This window comes from Phoxinus phoxinus (genome assembly GCF_949152265.1).
Source record: "Phoxinus phoxinus genome assembly, chromosome: 2".
Taxonomy (NCBI): domain Eukaryota; kingdom Metazoa; phylum Chordata; class Actinopteri; order Cypriniformes; family Leuciscidae; genus Phoxinus; species Phoxinus phoxinus.
The window spans coordinates 910,762-937,094 of NC_136877.1; the positions used below are offsets into that span (position 1 = coordinate 910,762).

Genomic DNA, 26,333 nt, shown 5'->3' on the forward strand with positions numbered 1-26,333 from the left:
GGTAGCGAAATCGTGGAAGGCGCCATTTTCAGCCAGAGTACGTACTTCTGCCTCGCCAGCATTCTCCGTAGTGGACGGTGCTCGCGACAGAGGCTACCACGCTCTCCCTCCGGTCGAGGAGGCTGTAGCGACTCACCTTTGCCCACCCTCTGCTGGACGGCGGGCTAAGGGAGTCCTACCATCTAAAGCTTGCCGCACTTCGTCAGCCCTGAACGGCCGCGTGTATTCCGCCGCCGGACAAGCTGCATCGGCGCTGCACACCATGGCGGTGCTCCAAATCCACCAGGCTAACCTCCTCTGCAAGCTAGACGAGGAAGGCCCGGGCGCGATCAGTGTTCCGGACTTACGTAGCGCCACAGACCTCGCTCTTCGCGCTACAAAGTCCGCCGCACACGCCATCGGCAGGATTATGGCCTCAGCTACTGTTTCAGAGAGACATTTGTGGCTGACTCTCTCCGAAATGGCGGAGTCGGAGCGCTCTGCGTTCCTCGACGCTCCCATTTCACCGACTGGCCTCTTCGGATCCTCCGTGAAGGACTTCGCGGACCGATTCGCCGAGGTACAGAAGACTTCGCAGGCCATGAGACATTTTCTGCCGAAGCGCTCCAGTTCCGCAACAGGCCGCCCTAAACAGCCGCCTGCCCGAACTCAGCAGCGCCCCGCGCCCGCCGCACCGGCCCAGCAGCAGCAGGCCCGAGAGAGACCACGGTCTCGCTCCGCCGGACGCCGCCCGCCGCCGCGTGGTCCTCGGCCCAAGATCTCACTCAAGCCCGAGGCCTCGGCGCCATCCTAGCCCTGCTAGGAAAACGACGGTGTTCGGGTCCCGCTGCGGCCGGACTTCCACCAAAGATTTTCGCTTGTACAGCCCTAAGTTCCGTGTTTGTACCAGTGTATTTAGCAGCCAACAAACCGGCCGTAAAGCCCGTTTGCCTGCACACAAACGCCGTTTTCACGGCGACCCAGATAAATCTAAAAAAGAGTTTAATTTCTGGTGTTCCGGCCAAGGCCGATGGTGTAATGTGTGTAACTGCAATGCCCACCCAGTGCCCATTCATTCACACAAGCACAGCCCCGTTCAACACAGGGTTTGCACACATAAAATCGGCTCACACCGATTGTGCTTTACGTGTAGTGAGCGTGCCCACTGTCCAGTGCCCACAACCACTACACACTGCACGTTCTGCGGTTTCTGTAAAAACGAAACTAACGAACGGTCAGTCAGTACACAAACACAGTGTCCCCGGTGTTATAAATGTGCCCGCTACCAAGCGCCCACGTTTATTCACAAACATAACGAGCCCCGTAGGGCTCGCCCCGCGTGCTCTCTCTCAACTCAGAGAGTCGAGCGCGCGCGGGACGCATACTGTGTTAAACATGTCCCCCGCCTCAGACGCCACGGCGTCCATGTTACAGCACACGGTTGCTCTCGTGTCGCCGCCATTTCGCGACCAGGGCCCAGATTACATTCAACCCCTAGTCACACGTGCACATGCATGGGAAAGACTTCCCGGGGTCTCAGAATGGGTGCTAGAGACTATAAAAAGAGGCTATTCGCTACAGTTTCATCGACGCCCTCCCCGTTTCACGGGAAAAGTCGAAACCACGGTAAAAACAGAAGTAGCACATCTACTTCGAGCCGAAATAGCGAAGCTATTGAGCAAAGGGGCCATAGAGCCTTTATCTCAAGCTCAGAGCGAAGGGGGTCTGTACAGCAGATATTTCCTGGTACCGAAGAAAGACGGGGGTCTCAGACCCATTTTAGATCTAAGGCGTCTGAACAAAAGGCTAACAAAGCGGAAGTTCAGAATGCTCACGACCAGAAAAATCCTCGCGCAAATTCGCCGAGGAGACTGGTTTATGGCAATAGATCTGAAAGACGCGTATTTCCACATACAAATTGCGTCACGTCACAGGCGATTTTTGAGATTCGCCTTCGAGGGCCGGGCATATCAGTACACAGTCCTGCCATTCGGCCTATCCCTAGCACCTCGTACATTTACAGTGTGCATGGACGCGGCGCTGGCACCCCTGAGACTCCGAGGCGTTCGAATTCTGAACTATTTGGACGATTGGCTGATTCTAGCTCAATCGCCGTCAGAACTCGCTCACCACAAGACGCTAATACTCGATCACCTCGAGTGCTTAGGTCTGAGAGTCAATTGGGAGAAAAGTTCACTGTTTCCCAGTCAAAGGATCTCCTTTTTAGGACTGGATCTGAACTCACTGTCTATGACAGCACGTCTGTCATCACAGCGCAGGCGAAATACCCTGCAAATGGCGAAATCCTTCCGCAGCGGCCACATAGTGCCGCTCAGGAGATTTCAGAAAATGCTGGGCCTCATGGCCTCGGCCTCTACAGTGCTGCAGTTGGGCCTGCTGCGCATGCGCCCACTACAGTTCTGGTTAAGAACGCGCGTACCGCGCCGAGCATGGTTACACGGTCGTTATCGCCTCAAGGTCACTCAGGAATGCATTTCAGCCCTGACACCATGGAGAGCGTCAGACTGGTACCGGTCAGGTGTAAGCCTGGGGACTTCCTCGAGCCTGAAGGTGGTGTCCACGGACGCGTCCACCTCAGGCTGGGGAGCACTGCTCGACGGCAGACCGCTCTTTGGCCAATGGGCAGAGCGAGCCAAACTACCGCACATAAACTGCCTGGAAATGATGGCGGTGGACTTTGCGCTGAGGCGTTTCTGTCCCCGGATAAAAGGACACCACGTCCTGGTCCGCTCGGACAACGTGTCGGTAGTAGCCTACATAAACCACCAGGGTGGCCTGAGGTCCCGAAACCTATTCAGGTTAGCGGAACGCATACTGGTGTGGGCCCAGCACAATCTGCGCTCGTTAAGAGCAATACACGTGCCAGGCCACTTGAACGTAGGCCCGGACAGACTCTCACGGAACAATGTTCCTACGGGAGAGTGGTCCCTACACACACAGACAGTGCGTCTGCTGTGGAAAAGGTTCGGCAGAGCGGAAATAGACCTGTTTGCAAACCAGGAGAACGCTCACTGCCCAGAATTCTTTTCGAAGAACGCGAACGCGCTGGCCAGAGCCTGGCCCCGCCGTCCGCTCTATGCCTTTCCTCCTGTCTCACTCCTGCCTCAAGTGCTGGAGCGTATCAAGGAGAGCGGATGCTCGGTACTATTGGTTGCTCCATACTGGACGAATCAGACCTGGTTCCCAGCTTTGATGCGACTGAAAAGTACTGCCCCGTGGCCGATTCCAGTGAGGAGAGACCTCCTCTCACAGGCCAAGGGCGCGATTCTGCATCCTCACCCCGAGCTTTGGTCCCTACACGTATGGGCCATAAACGGGTACCCGCTAACCTCCCAAGAGGAGTGTTAGACACGATCGAGCAAGCTAGGGCCCCGTCTACTAGACGGCTCTACGCTTCCAAATGGTCGGTGTTCTCTGGATGGTGTTCAGATCAAGGTCTGTCACCACTTCAGTGTGGAGAACCGGAGATTCTCTCCTTCTTGCAAGAGCTATTGGATAAGGGAAGAACCCCATCCACGCTCAAAGTCTATGTGGCTGCCATATCAGCGTTCGTTAATCCAACGCTTGGCCGTTCACTAGGCAGGAACGACCTGGTGGTCCGCTTCCTGAGAGGCGCCAGGAGGTTAAACCCTCCAAGGCCTCCTTCAGTCCCCGTTTGGGACCTTTCTACAGTGTTGAACGCTATGAAAGGGGCCCCTTTCGAGCCTATTCACTCAGTTGACATGAAACACCTGTCTCTCAAGACCATGTTTCTTTTGGCTCTCGCTTCAGTGAAGCGTGTGGGAGACTTGCAAGCGCTCTCAGTGAGAGCTTCTTGTATGGAGTTCGGGCCAAACGACTCTATAGTCGTATTGAAACCGAAGCATGGGTACGTGCCTAAGTCCCTCAACACACCGTTCAGGGCTCAGGTCATTTCCCTGTCGGCCCTGCCGGCCTCAGAGGACGGAAATAGCTCCCTTTGCCCGGTCAGGGCATTAAGAGCTTACGTGTCCCGCTCCGCTGTTTTTCGACAGACGGAGCAGCTCTTTGTTTCGTTCAGCGGGCGCTCCAAGGGACGAGCCGCAACGAAACAGAGTCTGTCTCGATGGGTAGTGGACGCCATTGCGCTAGCCTACGCATCTAGAGGCTTGGAATGCCCTTTGGGCATCAGAGCACATTCCACGAGAGGCATGGCCTCTTCATGGGCTTGGTATAGCGGAATCTCGTTACAAGATATCTGTATGGCGGCAGGCTGGGCCTCCCCGTCTACATTTATTAGGTTCTATAACCTAGAGGTTCCTGCGTTGCAGGCTAAACTGCTCTCGGTCTAGAAGACTATGCATTAGTGTCCTGCCCCGCGCTGCGGCCCAGGTCACTTCAGTGTTAATATGTATATGTGTTCCTGCCCCGCTGTGCGGCCCAGGTCACTTCAATGTTTAAGCATCACTCACTGACAATGTGTCCCATGAGCATGCTATTACCCCTCATATATATCTATATTACATATATATGCTATTATGCCTTAAGAGGCACTACTATAAAGGGTTGATGCTAATTTAGCCGCTCTCCCTATACTTCTTGGGGTAGGCACTTGTATACCAGGGCGCGCGCGCCCTTAGGTGTCTGTGTCGGTCCAAGAGCACGCACGGCGTTTTACATGGGGTTCCCGTAGCGTTCTTCGACGCAGTACGAGAGAACTCTACGTAAGAGAACGTACTCGGTTACTAACGTAACCTCGGTTCTCTCTAGAAGAGGGAACGAGTACTGCGTCTCATGGCCGTGCGTGTCCGCGCTGCGTCGCTTCATTGACGAAAATCGGCGTGTTAGACAGCTATGCTCGTATTTATAGGCCTAGGCCACGCCTGTTTGGGCGGGAGGTGACGCAGAAGGGCGCGAAGCGTCCTCATTGGTCAGCGTCCTGGCCTCGCATAGGCTGTGCTTTTCTGGCAGAGCAGCCAATGGGTGAGCTGTATTGCTCCGCCTAGGTTGTATGCTTCAGAAAAGCGTTTTACATTATTACAAAATTAAGGATTAATTTTAGGCTTCAATCTCGACAAAGAAATATCTTTCCCGTAGCGTTCTTCGACGCAGTACTCGTTCCCTCTTCTAGAGAGAACCGAGGTTACGTTAGTAACCGAGTACGTTTTCAATGATAGAGGCTGCAGAGATCGAGAGCATTAATACACACTCTTTCTGCCACTGCAGTTGAAAGATAAATCACCACAGGTATTTCTGCAGTAAATACTTATTAGAGAGATATGACTTGCTTTAGGAATGTTTACTCCCTCTCCGCATCTCTGAGAGAATAAAGGAGAAAAAAAGTTGCTAGCCACCGCCAGCATTTTTGATAATTTTCATAAAAGTGTCATGGCCCTCTTAATATTTTATGAATATCTGAACTTACAAAAGAAAGTAGACCCTCTGCTTTTAAACAAACAAACAAAACGTTATTATTAGCTTCATTTGAATGTGGGTACGTTTAATAAAAAAGCAACATTTTGAGCATTAAATGACACACATTAACATGATGATGTTAACATTAACAATTTGAGAACAAAGTATAATTTGCACGGTTTGACGTGATATAAGCGATCGTTAGATTTAATCAGCGTGATTTACTGCAATGCTTTCCCCCGTAGTTGGTCAGAACAAAAGTGGATGTTACTTCTTCAGATTAAATTTTTTCCGGTGAAAATTATTATGTTGGTCATTCTTCCATATAGTATATAATCTGTGATTGCGAACGCCACACCGACTGACAGCCGCACGTTCTCCTCAAAACACCGGATTCATCCGCCGAGGCACAATCCACGTAAAGCTGATAATAACTGCAATTGCAGATTTCGAACAGAGATGGCGACAAACTCAAAGTGCTACGGAAAAATAACTACGTACTGCAGCTTTAGGCTGGACTGTGACGCTGTTTATTCAAGATCTGCTGTACAGAAACAAACTTTGTTGCATTATTTTCCTGTTATCACTGTAAACATGCTTTGAAACAATCTTTATTGTAAAAAGCGCTATATATATATAAAGGTGACTTGACTGTATATTGATAAACGCGGGGTTAACGTTCTTATTTGCATATTTGCGGTGTCAGTGTCATTGATTGGATGAAGGACCTGTTTACTTGCATAAGCTCAAGCATTGCGCGTCCTCGTATTACCAACTGTGATATCGAGTTTACACTGAATGGGCTTTTGGACAATAAAAGCAAAAAATACTTAATTAAAATAGTTGCGTTTTCTGTCAGCATTCGACATGTTTCTTCATCAAACGCTGAAACTACGTGACACTGTTACAGTGTTTCTGTGACTGTCCAAAGCACGTCAATATGAGGCACACGATTGGCTGTCGGTTGCTAAGCGTCTTGTCATAACATTCAAACATCACTTCCTTTCACGCTGTACAAGTTTGGCGCCGCAATGCGAAGTTAACACTAATAAAGCCTCGCGGGGCTTTTCACCCTGCGCTCGCTTTACCCGGGGTTATCGGCGCTCTAAATCCCGCTTTTAACCCTGGGTAAAGGAGCGTTTCACACTAGTAATTTAAAAGTAGGGTTAGCAGCGTTAGCTAGCAGTTTAGCATCAGACAACCAACTGTATAATCCAACGCTTTGTATAATAAACAGTTAATTCAGCATTTGGGAGTAAACATGTCAAATGCTGACAGAAAACACAACAATTTGAGTGAATATATTCTTGCTTTTATAGTCCAAAAAGCCCAATACGGTAATACGAGGACGCACAACGCATGAGGTTTTATGTCAACAGGTCTGCGTTCAATCAATCAATGACCCTGACGCCTCAAATACACAAATAAGAACATTAACGTCAGTTAATGAAAACGTCAGTTTATGAATACCCAGGATTAATTGTTAACCGTGAAGAGAACCCAGGATTCGGTTGACCCGGGGATAAGAATGACCCGGGGATAAGAGTGACCCGGGGATAAGAGTGACTCGGGGATAAGAATGACCCGGAGATAAGAATGACCCGGGGATAAGAATGACCCGGGGATAAGAATGACTCGGGGGTTTAGAATGACCCGGGGATAAGAGTGACCCGAAGATAAGAGTGACTCGGGGATAAGAGTGACTCGGGGATAAGAATGACCCGGAGATAAGAATGACCCGGGGATAAGAATGACCCGGGGATAAGAATGACCCGGGGATAAGAATGACTCGGGGGTTTAGAATGACCCGGGGATAAGAGTGACCCGGGGATAAGAGTGACTCGGGGATAAGAATGACCCGGAGATAAGAATGACCCGGGGATAAGAATGACCCGGGGATAAGAATGACCCGGGGATAAGAATGACCCGGGGATAAGAATGACTCGGGGGTTTAGAATGACCCGGGGATAAGAGTGACCCGAAGATAAGAGTGACTCGGGGATAAGAATGACCAGGGTTTAAGAGTGACCCGGGGATAAGAATGACCAGGGTTTAAGAGTGACCCGGGGATAAGAATGACCAGGGGTTAAGAATGACCAGGGGTTAAGAGTGACCCGGGGATAAGAATGACCAGGGTTTAAGAGTGACCCGGGGATAAGAATGACCAGGGGTTAAGAATGACCCGGAGATAAGAATGACCCGGGGATAAGAATGACCCGAGGATAAGAATGACCCGGGGGTTTAGAATGACCCGGGGATAAGAATGACCCGGGGGTTTAGAATGACCTGGGGATAAGAATGACCCAGGGGTTTATAATGACCTGGGTTAACAATGACCCTGGGTTTAGAATGACCCGGGGTTAAGAATGACCCGGGTTAAGAATGACCAGGGGTTAAGAATGACCCGGAGATAAGAATGACCCGGGGATAAGAATGACCCGGGGATAAGAATGACCCGGGGATAAGAATGACCCGGGGGTTAAGAATGACCCGGGGATTAGAATGACCCGGGGATAAGAATGACCCGGGGATAAGAATGACCCGGGGGTTAAGAATGACCCGGGGATTAGAATGACCCGGGGATAAGAATGACCCGGGGATAAGAATGACCCGGGGGTTAAGAATGACCCGGAGATAAGAATGACCCGGGGATTAGAATGACCCGGGGATAAGAATGACCCGGGGGTTTAGAATGACCTGGGGATAAGAATGACCCAGGGGTTTATAATGACGTCTTATTCCAACGTGCAGATTACATTATTTTATCCCCTAAATATAACATCTCACAAAATGTGCAATTTAGTCTGGTTTTCTTTACGTTGTAAACACACGCGATATTAATGTTTTTTGACTAATTAAAACATGCATAACAAATTGGTCTGAAAAACAATAAGAAAAAAAAATTCTTATACATTTCTTTTTATAAATTTATCAACATTTATTTTATTTTGGTTACATCGTTTTCACACCTAAAATAAATAAATAAAACTCAAAAATTGTTCAATATTTTGAAAAGTTGACGTTTTAAGTTTGCTGGAATAAGTTCCCTACAGAACGATGGGATGAAAGGGCCTAGCGAAGGGTCAAGTGTGTGTGTGTGTGTGTGTGTGTGTGTTTAGCTATAACTGTTGTCCCCATATGAGGTCCAAAAGAGGGTGTGTGTTCAGCAGCGGCACTAAAAATACCCAGGAGGCAGTGCATATATCGTGTTGCAGTGAAACCAGTGAGAAGTGCTTCATGTGAGCAGAAAAAAGCTTTGCTTTTCTTTTGCAGTTTGTTTGCAAAAACTATAAACCCACAAGGATGGGAGAAACCAGTGTAGACGGAGACAAGCCCACAGGTACAGTCCATGGTGTGCTGGTGTGTGTGTGTGTGTGCTGGTGTGTGTGAGCAAAACCTCGTACGTTAGATAGAGTGTGGCGTTTCATACGGGGTTGTTGAACTAGTGTGAGCGTGAAGTCTAAAGTTCATCGCTTGTGTGTGTGTGTGTGTGCTGAACAGTGCTTGTTTATACAGTTACTCCATTTGCAGTTTGTATGCCGGTGTAGTTTAGCTTGTAACTCCTGTGTTGTGTTTACTCATGAACTGATTTCATTTGATAATTGCTTGTGTTTGGACGGACTAATCATTGCGATACTAATTATACCGGCCCTGTCAATCTTCTGAGGTAACGCCCACATGTATGTAGCCACGCCCCTTTCGTGCTTAGACTGAAAAAGTGAGCCGGTTAGAGAATGAACACGTGTGTGTTAGTGTGTTTAACATACAGACGACCTTCCCAGTCAAGAGTAACACAATCCCTATGGCTTTGTCATTCGCCTCTGCGAGTGAACCATTCCCTGGAGCTTTCATTTAACTCTTTTACCTCTTTTCAGAGTGTTAGATGTACTTTCAAAGAATAATGCCTTCTGTACACCTAAAGACTTTGAAAAGATTTAGAAAAGACTTTATAAGATTATCAGCTCACATCTAAAGACTTGGTTTCACAGACTCACAGTCTCAGACTAAAGATTTTACAAACACTGAATCTTGTAGTGATACTATTTACAAGACTACAACAATTTTTTTCCTCCATTAAAATAGGCATTTTTATGCATATTTTTTGTTTGATGAGTAAAAATATGTTAATTTATATTGTTTAATTACAATAAATCACTTTCTTTTCCAGGAAAAAAAATCAAATTAGACATTATGTGAACATCTCTTAATAAAGAGTTGACTATTTAATGGGATGACCTAACATTTTCACATGACTGTATATGGGGGTTATATGAATCTATATCATTATATGATGAGAACAATAGTTTGAACTAAATGTCTTTAAAGGGTATAATTTTAAATGCAGGCATGTCGATGGCTTCGGCAAAGCTGTCCGAATTGCTGTTCCATTATATTTCTGCCTACGGTCCACTTCTTTTCTTTTTCCACTCTGTCGTGGTATAAATGGCAGTTTACATCAAAAAGACACGGCTGCTCTGCCCCAACCCGATCACACCAAATGCGTCTATACAGCAAGCAGTGTGTTTATCGTGTAATATATACGCGAAAATGAGTTTTTACGTGCATAGTATACGCATGGATAGCACATGGGTTTAGGGTGGGGTGCGTGTGTATTATACGCTTGGGTAGGATTAGTGGTGTGGGGTGCGTGTGTATATCACGCAATAAAGTGCGTATCATATGCACGTGCAAAACTGCATATCATATCCACGTAAAATCTCATTTTCGCGTATAAATTGCACGATAAACACACTGCGTGCTATAGAGACGCATTTGCGTGCTCAACAAGGCGCTCCTCTTTATCCACGGTCCATTTTCGCCTACTTGGCGCTCGTTGTTTCTTTGTGACTGATGGCTTCCTGTTTCCGTCACTATGACTACGCTAGGACTTGCGATAATATCAAACATGTTTGATATGAAAGACTAGAGAAAGACTGGCATAAATCGGGTCGCCGACTGCAGATTATCCCCTCACATTTAACGATCGAGACGACGGGAGCGCGCCGAGACTCCAGTAAGATTCCTAAAGACTGCCGGTCTTTAGTCTGGGACTGTGAAAATCCTTTGGTGTACGCCCAGCATAAGCCAGAATATCTAGTATTACCAATTTGTAAAGCTGATAGAACCAATGGGGGAACGAATAAAAGTCAATATTATAGGGTTAGTTAGTTCACCCACAGGAGAAAACTGTCACCATTTACCTGCCTCCAAACTTATAAAACTTTAGGTTTTCTGACGGCTGACGCCGAGCACAACTACGAGAGCCGTCAAAATCAATCAAAAATCACAGCCAATCAGAAGAGCGTGTGGGCGGAGTCTCTCTGTAAGCACACTCATATACAATGTGGTTACTGTGAATGAAAAGTTATATAGAAAAAAACACTTATTATTAGGGATGCATGATATATCGGTATCGGCTGATAAATGTTAATTTTTTATGTTAATAATATAAGAAAATTGATAAGAAAATTTGTCTGATATATTAAAGCCGATAAAGAATGTATTATTTCCTTCAGCTGAGACTCTTCAGATGCGACTGTTCAACATGATGGTTTTGAGTTGCTTGAAATATGATTGAAATCACTTCAAAAAAGGAAAATACAGTTCAACATCTGCAAGTCTGTCATATCGGCTACATAAAATTATCATGAGAACATCATAATTGTGTTTTTGAGACGTGGCTTTTAATGTTTAAACTTTAGTTTTTGTAATCAGGCCTTAAAAAATTATATAAAATTTAGATTTATCGGCCAATATATCGGTTATCAGCTTTCAAATATAAAGAATTATTGGTTATCGGCTTCCAAATATAACGAATTATCGGTTATCGGCTTTCAAATATAAAGAATTATCGGTTATCGGCTTTCAAATATAAAGAATTATTGGTTATCGGCTTTTATAAATATAAAGAATTATCAGTTATCGGCTTTCAAATATAAAGAATTATTGGTTATCGGCTTTCAAATATAAAGAATTATCGGTTATCGGCTTTCAAATATAAAGAATTATTGGTTATCGGCTTTCAAATATAAAGAATTATTGGTTATCGGCTTTCAAATATAAAGAATTATCAGTTATCGGCTTTCAAATATAAAGAATTATTGGTTATCGGCTTTCAAATATAAATAATTATCGGTTATCGGCTTTCAAATATAAAGAATTATCAGTTATCGGCTTTCAAATATAAAGAATTATCGGTTATCGGATTTCAAATATAAAGAATTATCGGTTATCGGCTTTCAAATATAAATAATTATCGGTTATCGGCTTTCAAATATAAAGAATTATCAGTTATCGGCTTTCAAATATAAAGAATTATCGGTTATCGGATTTCAAATATAAAGAATTATCGGTTATCGGCTTTCAAATATAAAGAATTATCGGTTATCGGATTTCAAATATAAAGAATTATCGGTTATCGGCTTTCAAATATAAAGAATTATCAGTTATCGGCTTTCAAAATATAAGAATTATCAGTTATCGGCTTTCAAATATAAAGAATTATTGGTTATCGGCTTTCAAATATAAAGAATTATCAGTTATCGGCTTTCAAATATAAAGAATTATTGGTTATCGGCTTTCAAATATAAAGAATTATCAGTTATCGGCTTTCAAATATAAAGAATTATCGGTTATCGGATTTCAAATATAAAGAATTATCGGTTATCGGCTTTCAAATATAAAGAATTATCGGTTATCGGCTTTCAAATATAAAGAATTATTGGTTATCGGCTTTCAAATATAAAGAATTATTGGTTATCGGCTTTCAAATATAAAGAATTATCAGTTATCGGCTTTCAAATATAAAGAATTATTGGTTATCGGCTTTCAAATATAAATAATTATCAGTTATCGGCTTTCAAATATAAATAATTATCGGTTATCGGCTTTCAAATATAAAGAATTATCAGTTATCGGCTTTCAAATATAAAGAATTATTGGTTATCGGCTTTCAAATATAAAGAATTATTGGTTATCGGCTTTCAAATATAAAGAATTATCAGTTATCGGCTTTCAAATATAAAGAATTATCAGTTATCGGCTTTCAAATATAAAGAATTATTGGTTATCGGCTTTCAAATATAAAGAATTATTGGTTATCGGCTTTCAAATATAAAGAATTATCAGTTATCGGCTTTCAAATATAAAGAATTATTGGTTATCGGCTTTCAAATATAAATAATTATCGGTTATCGGCTTTCAAATATAAAGAATTATCAGTTATCGGCTTTCAAATATAAAGAATTATCGGTTATCGGCTTTCAAATATAAATAATTATCGGTTATCGGCTTTCAAATATAAAGAATTATCAGTTATCGGCTTTCAAATATAAAGAATTATCGGTTATCGGATTTCAAATATAAAGAATTATCGGTTATCGGCTTTCAAATATAAAGAATTATCGGTTATCGGATTTCAAATATAAAGAATTATCGGTTATCGGCTTTCAAATATAAAGAATTATCAGTTATCGGCTTTCAAAATATAAGAATTATCAGTTATCGGCTTTCAAATATAAAGAATTATTGGTTATCGGCTTTCAAATATAAAGAATTATCAGTTATCGGCTTTCAAATATAAAGAATTATTGGTTATCGGCTTTCAAATATAAAGAATTATCAGTTATCGGCTTTCAAATATAAAGAATTATCGGTTATCGGATTTCAAATATAAAGAATTATCGGTTATCGGCTTTCAAATATAAAGAATTATCAGTTATCGGCTTTCAAATATAAAGAATTATCGGTTATCGGTATCACCCAAAATTATTATCTGCAGTGAAAAGAATACTTTGTGATTTGGTATACTTACTGTAATAAATTAAGAAATGCTGAAATGTTTTTGATCTGTTGTGAGAGTTTTATAAAATAACGAGCTTGAATAGTACCAAAGCAATTAAACTTCAAAGTAAAGTAAGTATTTTATATTGTATTTGTACTTTATTGTTGCGGTTTCGAAATTCGTCTCGCCTGACAGAGACGGCAGTTTACACTATTACGTGTAGCATCTGATTGTGTGCGTGCGTGCGTGTGTGTGTGTGTGTGTGTGTGTGTGTGTGTGTGTGTGTGTGTGTCCGCAGAGTCTCCCGTCAGTAAGAGTGAGAAGAAGAGCGAGGGAAACTCCTTCTTCAGCTGGCTGCTGGTTCTGGCTCTTCTCGGCGCTTGGCTCTCTGCGGGAATCGTGTGGTTCGACCTCGTCGACTACAACAGTGTGGTCGGTAAGTGCCTTTAAAAACATTTCTTCTTTATTTTTTTTAATACTTAAAATAATAAGTAAAGTCCTCCTGTAGTCGATCACTTTATCCCTTAAAACTCATCATTGATCACCGAAATGTCATATTTAAGACTTACTTCATGCCTGAAAATGTAACTCGACACCCTTGCCTCATTTAGTATCCGTGGTTCTATGAATATACAAATGAGCCCCGCCTCCACTCACTCACTCACTCACTCACTCAGAGATCCACTGGTTGACGATCACGCGTTGATCTGATTGGTCAAGGTAGTGTGTGACGTCAGAAACACCAGCGATTTCAAGCCGTGTGTTTGAGACTGTCTTTGGTTCACTGCAGTTTTAAACAGAAAATACTCAGCAATGCTGTCCACTTATGAACTTACACATGTGTGTGTTAAAGCAGATTAATAACTCACATAGACACATAAACTACATTAAACGCTGGATTTACACCACAGGGGGACTTTAAATGATTCATGCAGATCCATGAGACACGACACCACAGAATCTATGCTTTATTAAAATGGTCATATTATGCTTTTTAACGCTTTCCTTTTCCTTCAGTGTGTGTGTGTGTGTGTGTGTGTGTGTGTGTGTGTGTGTGTGTGTGTGTGTGTGTGTATAAGATCTCATAGTCTCCCACTAAAGGGATTTATTCTGTCTAACAGAGAAAACGCTGATCCAGACCGGCCGAGAACGCCAATATCACAGTGAAATATTAGCATAACGCGACCCAACGGCAAATGTGTAGAAGAAGACGAAACTTTATTGTCGATGAAATTCGGAATCAGTCGTTACGATTTATTTCTAACGCTGTACGCTGTAGTTATCTTTACTCTAGTTTTAACAAGTCTTCTCTTCTAAAGGTGCGCTCGGGAGAGTTTATGATGCCGACGGCGACGGAGACTTCGATGTTGAAGATGCCAAAGTTCTGCTGGGTGAGTGCGGGTTATTGGATGGATTGATTGAAAACTTTATTAATCCCGATAGGGAAACTGCTTTGCCACCAACAGTATAGCCATCAAACATAATACACAACTAACAGACAGACAAATAAATAAATTATTTTTTCACACAGTTTCACAAACAAACATAAAGACTAGAATAATTGCAATAACAATTAACAGTGTTGTTGAAGTATCTGACCGCTGCGGGAACAAAAGACCTTCTCCTGCGCTCACTAGAGCTCCGAGGCATTACCACTCGATCACTGACAGAGCTTCTGAGTCCCAAATTGTGTAGTCCAGGGGTGGCCTTCAAAAAGCAGGACAATTTTTAATCCTCTTCTCCACCGTAACCTCCAATCCATCTGTGTTAAGAAGACCAATAACTGAACCAGCTCTCGATCAGCTTATTTATCCTATTTGTGTCTTCAACAGATATACTTGTGTCAGAGATATATTTGTGTCTGAGTTTCCCCGTCATGTCTATTTAAGGTTCTTCACACCTTCCTACACACACACACACACACACACACACACACACACACACACAACCTTACCTCGCGCGCGCACGCACACACACACACACACACACACACACACACACACACACACACACACACACACAACCTCACCTTCCTACACACACACACACACACACACACACACACACACACAACCTCACCTTCCTACACACACACACACACACACACACACACACACACACACACAACCTCACCTTCCTACACTCACTCACACACACACACAACCTCACCTTCCTGCACGCACACACACACACACACAACCTCACCTTCCTACACACGCACACACACGCGCACACACACACACACACACACACACACACACACAACCTCACCTTCCTACACACGCACACACACAGACACACACACACACAGACATACACACACACAGACACAAGCTCACCTTCCTACACACGCACACACACACACACACACACACACAACCTCACCTTCCTGCACGCACACACACACACACACAACCTCACCTTCCTACACACGCACACACACGCGCACACACACACACACACACACACACACAACCTCACCTTCCTACACACGCACACACACGCACACACACAGACACACACACACACAGACATACACACGCGCAGACACACACACACACAGACACAAGCTCACCTTCCTACACACGCACACACACACACACGAACACAAACAAACACACATACAGACAAACACACGCACGCACACACACACATACACGCGAACACACACAGTTACACACACACTTACACACACACACGAACGCACACACACACATAAACGCGAACACACACACTTACGCACACACACGAACGCACACACACACACACACACACAGACATACACACACGCACACACACACACACACACACACAGACATACACACACGCACACACACACACACACGCACACACACACACACACACACAGACGTGACATAAGGAAGTGGTCGTACCGTGAGTTTTCCGCTGTGCTGTTTTCTTGATCTTGCTTCATGCAGAAAAGTGTCATCAGAATAGTTTCTGCTTTGAGGTTTTCCTGTAATTGATGTTGTTGGCATGAAACATCATGTTCTCAGTTCAGTTCCAGTATTGGTCAACATCAAAGTGGTCAGATCTGCAGTGCCGTGTATGCCAGGTATAGTGGAGAACTCGGCTTTATACAGCGGCTAACAACGGCCACATGGACACTAACTTTACTCTAGAGCCGATTACTGTAACTCCTGTGATCACTGTAGAGCGGCTGTGACCCAGAGGTAAAGCGCTGTATAGATGAAGTTGCCGTGACGTGGACTCATCTGTGTGTGTGACTGTCTCCTCTCCAGAGAACACGACTGCGGCGAGTAAGGAGAAAACCTCGAGAAAACATGTCGCGCCGGAGGAACACAGTGTCCAAGCTCAGTCATGTAAAGATGTGTGGCTTTCACGGACACTGCTGTGTGTGTGTGTGTGTGTGTGTGTGTGTGTGTGTGTGTGTGTGTGTGTGTGTGTGTGTGTGTGTGTGTGATTGCTCTGAGAAACATGAGTTGTAGTGTTTCTATGATCTCATGTTGGAAGGTGTGTTGCTTGAGGCTTTTAAAGACGCTGTTACTCTGACTCGGCTTTCGGCCTCACGCATGCTTGACTGACGTGGACTCATCATGTGACATGATCAACACTTTCAGTTTATGAAGTGCAACTCCTGGTCCTAGGGCTGCACAATATATCAAAATATTGCACATTATCGCAACGGCTTGTAATAACTGGTCATGAACAAAAGACGAAGAGAAGATCACTCGCTGCTCTCGGCTGAATAACTCTTGTAGCTTTAATAAGATTTAAAGTCCGCGTGAGCCGGATGTTGCTAACGACTTCTGTCCAGAGTTGTGCTGTATTTCCAGTGAAAGGGAATATAGCACAGTAGCTCCTCCTCTCCATCGCTGCGCACAGCACTAGCACTAGCATTAGCATTAGCACGCGCACTAGCGGTGTGAGGGAGCGTGAAGCGTTCCCAGGCTGTCACTGACGTCACCACAGAAGGAACGCCAGGCTGGACGTAACTCTTCAGACGTTGATTAAAGATTACCACGGCAAACTATTTATTTCTGTGTATTAACTCGCACGCATTAATTGTTCACCACGAGACCGGTAATATGCGCTAACAACGTAAATAGGGTCAGTTTTGATTTCATGCTGACTTTAACTCATCCAGTGTGAACTAAGCAGTGTTTATTTGTAGAGATGCTCTGATTATGATTTTCTAGGCCGATTCCGGTTTCTTTTTTCCTAACGACTTTACAGCACACACACATATTTATTTTCTATATATATTTTTTACATTTACCCAAAACTGAACAAAAACAAGTTTAAATGGGTACATTTTCTATAAACATTTTTGAGTCTGACATTTTCTTTTCTGACACAGCCTCCAGTTCTTGTTAAAACACACTAGACATGCAAATTCTGTGACAATTTTTGTCTGAAATCGTATTATTTCCTCCATCAGAAGTGTGCCTTCACTTTACTTGAGTGTGCTCGACGCTCTCGCGCCGCTCCTGCTGATGTTGTGCGATGTTAGTCATGCGCCGCCCGAGTGCATCTGACCGGCATAAAATCGGCATATCAGACTGACCGGTCGCCGCCGCTCACATGAAAATCGGCCAATTCCGGTCACCAGCCGACCAATCGGTGCTTCTCTAGTTTGATTATTCAGTTTCTGTTGTTAATGGGATATTTCACCGCTGGAAGGATGAATGCATATTTAAATTGGGTCATTTATGCAGTAGAAATGTGAAATTATTTTAGAAGTTCTGAGAAAAGCCAGAAAATGTATTTTTGGCTCATGTGGATGAAAGACAACAACTTACAAGGGTTACAGAGGCCACGCCTCCCATTGACCGAGGCCACGCCTCCCGGTGACCGAGGCCACGCCTCCCGGTGACCGAGGCCACGCCTTCTGGTGACAGAGGCCACGCCTCCGGTGACAGAGGCCACGCCTCCGGTGACAGAGGCCACGCCTCCGGTGACAGAGGCCACGCCTCCCGGTGACAGAGGCCACGCCTCCCGGTGACAGAGGCCACGCCTCCCGGTGACAGAGGCCACGCCTCCCGGTGACAGAGGCCACGCCTCCACGTGACAGAGGCCACGCCTCCACGTGACAGAGGCCACACCTCCCGGTGACAGAGGCCACACAGAGGTCACGCCTCCCGGTGACAGAGGCCACGCCTCCCGGTGACAGAGGCCACGCCTCCCGGTGACGGAGACCACGCCTCCCGGTGACAGAGGCCACGCCTCCCGGTGACAGAGGCCACGCCTCCCGGTGACAGAGGCCACGCCTCCCGGTGACAGAGGCTGGTGACAGAGGCCACGCCTCCCGGTGACAGAGGCCACGCCTCCCGGTGACAGAGGCCACGCCTCCCGGTGACAGAGGCCACGCCTCCCGGTGACAGAGGCCACGCCTCCCGGTGACAGAGGCCACGCCGTGGCCACGCCTCCCGGTGACAGAGGCCACGCCTCCCGGTGACAGAGGCCAGTATCGGAAGAAATGATTCAAGGCTACTAGTTGACTCGTTATCGTGAGTCTCTATGACGATTTAGTTGATAAATTAATTTAAATACTGATCAGATTTATATCCGTTTGTTGAAAACATGCGGGACTTGCTCCTACTACTGGCTGTAGTCCCGAGCCTCTGGCCAGGAAAGCCTCCGATGATGACGTCTGATACAAAGCTTAATGCTGATTGGTGACGTATCCCTTTAAATGTAGGATAACCTGAAGCCCTGAACACTCATGTTAAGTAACACTTCTTACGCCACAGTAAAACACTGCTGTTCACTTCCAGAAGCTGTAGGGGGGCTTTCTCGTCACAAAAAGAATGTGAAACTTTAATTTTTAATTTTAAATATATTTGTTTATTTTCCACACTTTAAGCATGATCATATCACATTATTGTTATCGAGTTATCGCATATCACATTTTTCTTCACTATCGAGCATCCCGAATGTAACGCATCAGTTCGTGCATCCCTGCATGTTGTGATGTAGAGAAGGTTGTGTGTGTGTGTGTGTGTGGTGTTGAAATGCAGTATCACACACTATACTAATACTGGTCATCAAGCACTCGTATGATCTCCGGGAAAGACCGCAGCATGTGAGTGTGAGTGTGTGTCTCATGAGTAAGATTGAGATCACACAATGGAGAGATCTGAGGCCGTATAGAGTCAGAAGTGCAGATTGTCATTCACTGTTTGTCTTCTTCCAATGCAGACGAGAGGCCTACAGAAGCCGGGTTAAAGCAGGACAGAGGTACTGCGCATGAGTTCTGGATCATTCATTCCTCTCGTAGATCAGGGTGTTTAAACTCGTATACTAATGTACAGCAACAGTTGAAGAATTTTGTATTAAAATATCCCCATATCACTTGCACAGTGTGATATATGTCCTGCAGTTGTGTACTTACAATATCCCAAAACTCTGTTTAATTTCAGAGACATTCCAATTTTAAATAATGTCTCATCCCTGTTCACTGTCGCCTGTCACTGACGTAATATCCGCGTTATCCCTGTTTCCGCTCGTACGGCCGTAGTAACCATGGCGACAGACGTGGACAACTGCGTTACATCTAGCGGCGCTCACGCTGTTGTTGTTTCGTTCAAACATTATGGATCATGGCAAGCAGACTTTGGGACAAAAGGAGAACTAAACCGAGGATCAATATCAGCGTGGCGTTCTCGAGACGCCGAGAGCTAGCGTCTGAGAGCTAGCATCCGCGACTAACTTCCACTCGACAGAGACGGCGAGAGCTAGCGTCCGCGACTAACTTCCACTCGACAGAGACGGCGAGAGCTAGCGTCCGCGACTAACTTCCACTCGACAGAGACCCCTGAGAGCTAGCGTCCGCGACTAACTTCCACTCGACAGAGACGGCGAGAGCTAGCGTCCGCGACTAATTTCCACTCGACAGAGACGTCGAGAGCTAGCGTCCACGACTAACTTCCACTCGACAGAGACGCCGAGAGCTAGCGTCCGCGACTAACTTCCACTCGACAGAGACGCCGAGAGCTAGCGTCCGCGACTAACTTCCACTCGACAGAGACGGCGAGAGCTAGCGTCCGCGACTAACTTCCACTCGACAGAGACGCCGAGAGCTAGCGTCCGCGACTAACTTCCACTTGACAGAGACGTCGAGAGCTAGCGTACGCGACTAACTTCTACTCGACAGACGCCGAGAGCTAGCGTCCGCGACTAACTTCCACTCGACAGAGACACAGAGAGCTATCGTCCGCGACTAACTTCCACTCGACAGAGACGCCGAGAGCTAGCGTCCGCGTCTAACTTCCACTCGACAGAGACGCCGAGAGCTAGCGTCCGCGACTAACTTCCACTCGACAGAGACGCCGAGAGCTAGCGTCCGCGACTAACTTCCACTCGACAGAGACGCCGAGAGCTAGCGTCCGTGACTAACTTCCACTCGACAGAGACGCCGAGAGCTAGCGTCCGTGACTAACTTCCACTCGACAGAGACGCCGAGAGCTAGCGTCCGCGACTAACTTCCACTCGACAGAGACGCCGAGAGCTAGCGTCCGCGACTAACTTCCACTCGACAGAGACGCCGAGAGCTAGCGTCCGCGACTAACTTCCACTCGACAGAGACGCCGAGAGCTAGCGTCCGCGACTAACTTTATTAGACAGGTGAGCAAATGTACATAAAACGAATCAATGTTATATAGCTCAACATGATGAAATGATAGAATATGATCAGGATGTTATTCTAATGTTGATCTAGCGTACTGCTAGTCTCATACAGACAAACTAACACACAGAATAACATTATAACTTTAACACACTCAGATGCAGTTTAGTGTGATAGTGTAGAGCGAGTGAACAGCGCTGCGTTACCTCACAAGCTTCACTCGTCTAATAAACTGTCCTGTGAGTATTAATACAGCACTTGCGGGTCCTTATTCCTTTATATCCGCGGGACTCGCGTGTGGCGCTGATATCTGTCTCTCATTAGCACTCGCGCCCGCTTCACACACAGTCATGATAAAAACATCAGTGTATTCACTCATCCATGAACATTATTAGACAAGTTCCATAATTCTGCTTATCACTGCGTCACCAACATACGCCTTTGTTATTGTGAGAGGTTAGCGACCCCTAGCGGTGGAAAAATGTACATATTGTAGCTTTAACTATCAGTTGATTAATCAGTTATCGGCCAGCGTGGGCCAACCTAGTTATCGCTTTCGGTCGGTTGAGCTCCAGCTGTTTTAGTGGAGCATGTGTTCTCAAACTTGTCACATTTACACGTCTTCGTTCGAAGCAGAAGTGCAGATTGTCATTCACTGTTTGTCTTCTTCCAATGCAGATGAGGGACCTACAGAAGTGGGGTTTAAACATGACCGAGGTACTGCGCATGAGTTCTGGTGTTACTAGTGTGGCTTTTTGATGGCATGCTTTAATCACAAAATCGGTTGTTGTTCTGGTTTATTTATTTATTTCGTAGTTTAGGGTGTTTAAACTCTTACAGTCTTTAGGGATACTAATGTACACTTAAAACAATAGTTGACCCAACAATTATAATTATATCTTGATTTACTCATCCTCATGTTGTTCCAAAAACCCCATGCAACTTCTGTGTAACTCAGGATGCTTATTATGTTTTTTATGGATGCGTGTGTGTGTATGTACACTATAATGACAAAAGTATTGGGACACATCTCTTAATTCTTGAATTCAGGTGTTTCAACCAGACCTATTGCCATAGGTATATAAAAGCACCTAGCCATGCAGTCGGCAAAATTACAACTGCAATAAATAAGGTTAAGAGATTAATGTTTTACATAAATGTTTGAATATACAAATAAGAAAATGCAATGATACTTTTAAACATGCAACCACCAGTGTTAGCAAATCACTTAATGAGTGAGTCATTCAAAACGCTGAATCGTTTAGCAATGAGTGTTGCTTTGAGAGTGCGCAGTAGTTGTGTATGTATAAATATATGTTCAATACACAGGGTGCAATGTTAATAGTATATAATCCATATTAATGTATATTTAGAGTGTGACGTCATTACAGTCTCTGTTGGAGGAGTGGTCAGGTGACCCCAATACTTTTGCTCGTCAAAGAATGCAATTTTATCAAATGCATTATTTGAATTAATTGCAATCTTTGCGTTTCAAATTAATCACATTTTGCAAATGAAATCATTAATCTTCAATAAAAGCCAGTGAAGACTTCAACTAACATTAAAATCTTCTAATAGCTTGCATGTTTTTGATAAAATACACAATAAATAAACTTTTGTGCAACATTTTTTAATTAAGGGTACAGAGAGATAAAGTGAATTCTGAGATGCTGTTGAAAATTTAATTCAACACCCAAACAATTTGTGTGTGTGCTGAAAATAAATATTGTCTTTGCACATAGTCTTGGCTGTGCAAATAGGAGAAAAAAACAGTGGATTGGACTGATCCACGGAGCACAAAGCAATAGGTGATGATTGGGGAGGAGAGAGAGAGCAAGCTTGACAATGGTAGAAAGACTGTAGAAAGAGAGACGGCTGAGATATTACCAGAGGTCAGAGGAATATGATCGGAAAAGGAAGGGTTACGATCAGGCAAGAGCTTGGACCCGTGTTAATATTGGAAAAGTTTTCCTACGCTAGAAAGATGTTAGGGAGCGGGCAAGCCTGAAAACGGATAAAGAGGTTGCTTTGTTTTTGCACTTTCACGCAATAAAAGTCTGCGACATCACTGCTTGCGCTTCAGTGGCTGCGTTGAGCTGAATTCTCTTCTCAGTGTGGCGAAGCACAACGTGGATTTCCGTGTTCACGCTTCATAGTTTGCTGTAACACTCGGGGTAGGTGTGTGAAGTGCCTTGCCTCTGTTTGGCACTTCTCACTACTCTCATTGTGAGAATCTTCTGAAGAAGGCTCTGTAAACAAGGCTCGTGTTCTTCCAGCAAGGGAAGAGTGCGGAGTCGTGTACTCTTGTTTCTGAGGCCGCCTCATGAGACCGAGCCCTGGTGGTCCAATAGTGATCCCGAGTTCTTGGAGACTGAGCAGACTGGATTCTCCCTTTCTCTCTCTAGCCCTTTTCACACAGAGATTCCGGGAAATACACTGATAATGTGTCCCGGGATCGTTTAATTTGGATTCATTCACACTGCCGGTGATTTTTCCGGGATCTGTGCGCGCGTTCACACACATCCCGTAAAGATCCCTTAAAGACACGTTGACATCGATGTGACTTAAAATGTCTCCACAGCGTCTTAAGTTTGCTTATGATCTGCGATTATTCTCTCGAGAAACCACACTTGTGCATTTTTTTTTCTGATTCGATCGTAAACTGCCAAACGATCCCAGCTTCAGCATCATCACTATGACACCCCCCTTACGGCATTGTTTATGGCATTGTTCACGGCATTGTTCACTCAGGGAGTGTTCCGGGACTGATCCTGGCAATGTTCCTCATTCCGATATCGGAATCAATCCCGGGACATGTTTGCGTTCACACAAAAGGCACTCTGGCAATTTTATGGCAATTTTCCGGGATCAACGTGCTGTGTGAAAAAGGATCTCTCTTGCCGGGATGACATTCTCCGGCCTAGTGGCAAGAAAGCTCACTGAGGTTCTTTCTTGATCTGCAAAAAAGCTCAGCATTGATTGGCCTGCTTTAATGCAGCAAGAAGAGTGTTCTAAGCTCAATGAGCATTTTCTTTCTGGGCACAATCCTCGCCCCATCATGTGTACAGCTGCCTTTATTCCTTGACCTCCACACTGGAAGCTTGGGGACTTGGAAACAGCCATTTAGAGCTTGATTGATTAATACAGCGGCCACTGACTTCACCAGCATTGCTAACTTTAGCCGCGTTTCCACTAAAATTACCTGGAACTATTTGTCCCAGGAACTTTTTTTGCCCCAGACCGGTTGCTTTCTGCGTTTACACCGCGGTCTAAAGTCCCGGGAAGATTATAACTGCGCGACGGCTCCTCCCAGTCTGCGGCGGACAGTAATCAGTTTTGAGCGCCACATTTATAATAAGTATGGAGGAGATTCAAACTGTGCTGCAGTTGTTTGTGATGTATTGGTTTACTAACGAGATAATTAACAAAACGGCAGAAAAGAGACGAGCACTGATACTAAAGCGTGTTCAGAAAGCTCGTAATGCTTTAAAATTAGACGATGCGGACATTGACCGTGAGACGGCTGGGACGAGCGTGCAGAAAATTTCCTGTTACACAAATACGCTTAATAAAGCCTGAACTTCGTCGTCGGTCCAGCTGTGTTTTTATTTTATTTTTTTATTATTAAATTCCATATTTGCAGACAGACGACTCTTACTACATGAAGCCACGAACCGCAATAGATTTTTAAAAATGGCGGTTAAAATAGAATGCTGCGTGTCATCCAATCAAAATGCGGCGTGAACTCAACCAATCAGCATGTTCAGCGCACAAGTCCCACCCCCGAAAGTTCCTGAACTTTGAAAAAGTACTGCCTCGCCAGCAGGGACTTTCGGAGGGGGAAATATTTACCCGGAACTTCATTTAGACCCTGATTCCTGCGGTGTAAACACACCGAGTACCAGCCCAAAGTTCCTACTTCCTGGGGAAAGTTCCCGCGGTGGAAACGTGGCTTATGTGGAGTAGGGGTACGCTGGCATTCCCCCGGTGGAGATACACTGACTGCGTATCTTTCCCTGTCCTTGGCTTCATCTTTGAGCTCTCGGCTTCTTTTGCCTTCAAAACCTTGCAGGAATACCTCTGCCCTTGTCTGCAAATTTTACGTGGCTGATCGGTTTATTGTCCATTTCCAGGGTGAGAGGGATCAGCCTCGATCTTTGCTGCTTGCCTCAGCGATCTGGAGGTGTGTAGGGCACATAGAGACGGCAGATTGCAGCCAATGACCCGCTCTGCAGAGCGGATGATGTGCTGCAGCCTACCCTTGTCCTTGACAGTGGCTGCAGCATACAAGACGGTGATGGAGGAGGTCAGGATGGACTCAATGATGGCAGTGTAGAAGTGCACTAGCATAGTCTTAGGCAGGTTCTTTCTCAACTTTCTCAGAGGTACATCCTCTGTTGTGCTTTCTTTGTGAGAGAGGTGATGTTCAGCTCCCACTTGAGGTCCTTGGCGATGGTGATGCCCAGGAAGCGAAAGCACTCCACAGAGTTGACTGGGGAGCCCTCCAGGACGATGGGACAAAGGGCTGCTGGGCTTCACCTAAAGTCTACTATCATATCCACTGTCTTTTGTGTGTTGAGCTCCAAGTTGTTCAGACTGCACCAGGACACCATATGATCAATCTCCTCCCTGTAGGCGGACTCGTCTCCACCAGAGATAAGTCCAATGAGGGTGGTGTCATCTGCAAACTTCAAAAGCTTGACAGTGTGATGACTGGAAGTGCAGCTGTTGGTATACAGGGAAAATATTAGGGGGGACAGGACACAGCCTTGAGGAGAGCCGGTGCTGATGGTCCGGGGGTCCGACAAGTGCCTCCCCAGCCTCACGTGCTGCCTCCTGTTGGACTGGAAGTCTGTGATCCACCTGCATGTGGACTCGGGCACTCACAGTTGGGAGGGCTTGACTTAATGCAGAGCAGGAGTTATGGTGTTAGGCATAGGCATAGATTCCAGGGGAGTCAAGATGTTGGAGGATGAAGTAGAGAGCCATATTGACCGCATCATCTACAGACCTGTTGGCTCTGTGGGCAAACTGCAGTGAGTCTAGTAGTGGGTCAGTGATGGACATGAGGTGGGACAGCACAAGGCGCTCAAATTACTTCATAACCACTGAGGTCAGGGCGACGGGTCTACAATCATTTAGTCCAGTGTTCTTAGACTTCTTGGGGACTGGGATGATGGGGGAGGATTTGAAGCAGGCTGGAACACAACATGTCTCCAGTGAGGTGTTAAAAATGTCAGTAAACACAGCAGAGAGCTGATCTGCACAGTGGTTCAGAGTTTATGGGGTGACACCATCAGGCCTTGCTGCTTTTCAGGGATTCTGTCTCTTGAATGAACTATTGACATCCCCTTCCAGGATTGAAAGTGCCATTGTGTTGGCAGGGGTGGTGTTCATTTAGATGTGTGATTGTGAATGGGCCCCAATGATGGGGGGCTGTTGTTGTTGGCTGAACACACCCAAAAAAGGTATGTTGTTAGGACTTCCCTTTTGTCTTTCAAATCTGCAGTAGAACTCATTCAGGTCATTAGCAAGTCACAGGTCGTTAGTGGATTGGGGAGATTTAGG

The 26,333-nt window shown here is 45.3% G+C and overlaps 1 protein-coding gene across 10 annotated transcripts in view; it reads left to right on the top strand.

Annotated features, from left to right (window-relative positions):
- unm_hu7910 (un-named hu7910) overlaps positions 1 to 26,333 on the top strand; it is a 63,019-nt gene that overhangs the window by 1,574 nt on the left and 35,112 nt on the right. For 2 of the 10 annotated variants that reach the window (XM_079637402.1, XM_079637409.1), the window contains exons 2-6: positions 13,455 to 13,592; positions 14,476 to 14,547; positions 16,420 to 16,500; positions 19,340 to 19,378; positions 21,444 to 21,482. In XM_079637402.1, the coding sequence (XP_079493528.1) occupies positions 13,455 to 13,592; positions 14,476 to 14,547; positions 16,420 to 16,500; positions 19,340 to 19,378; positions 21,444 to 21,482 (369 nt within the window). Of the gene's footprint in view, positions 1 to 8,557; positions 8,714 to 13,454; positions 13,593 to 14,475; positions 14,548 to 16,419; positions 16,501 to 19,339; positions 19,379 to 21,443; positions 21,483 to 26,333 lie in introns of those variants that run through there. The other 8 variants (XR_013800437.1, XM_079637410.1, XM_079637405.1 and 5 more) reach the window with 7 other exon arrangements.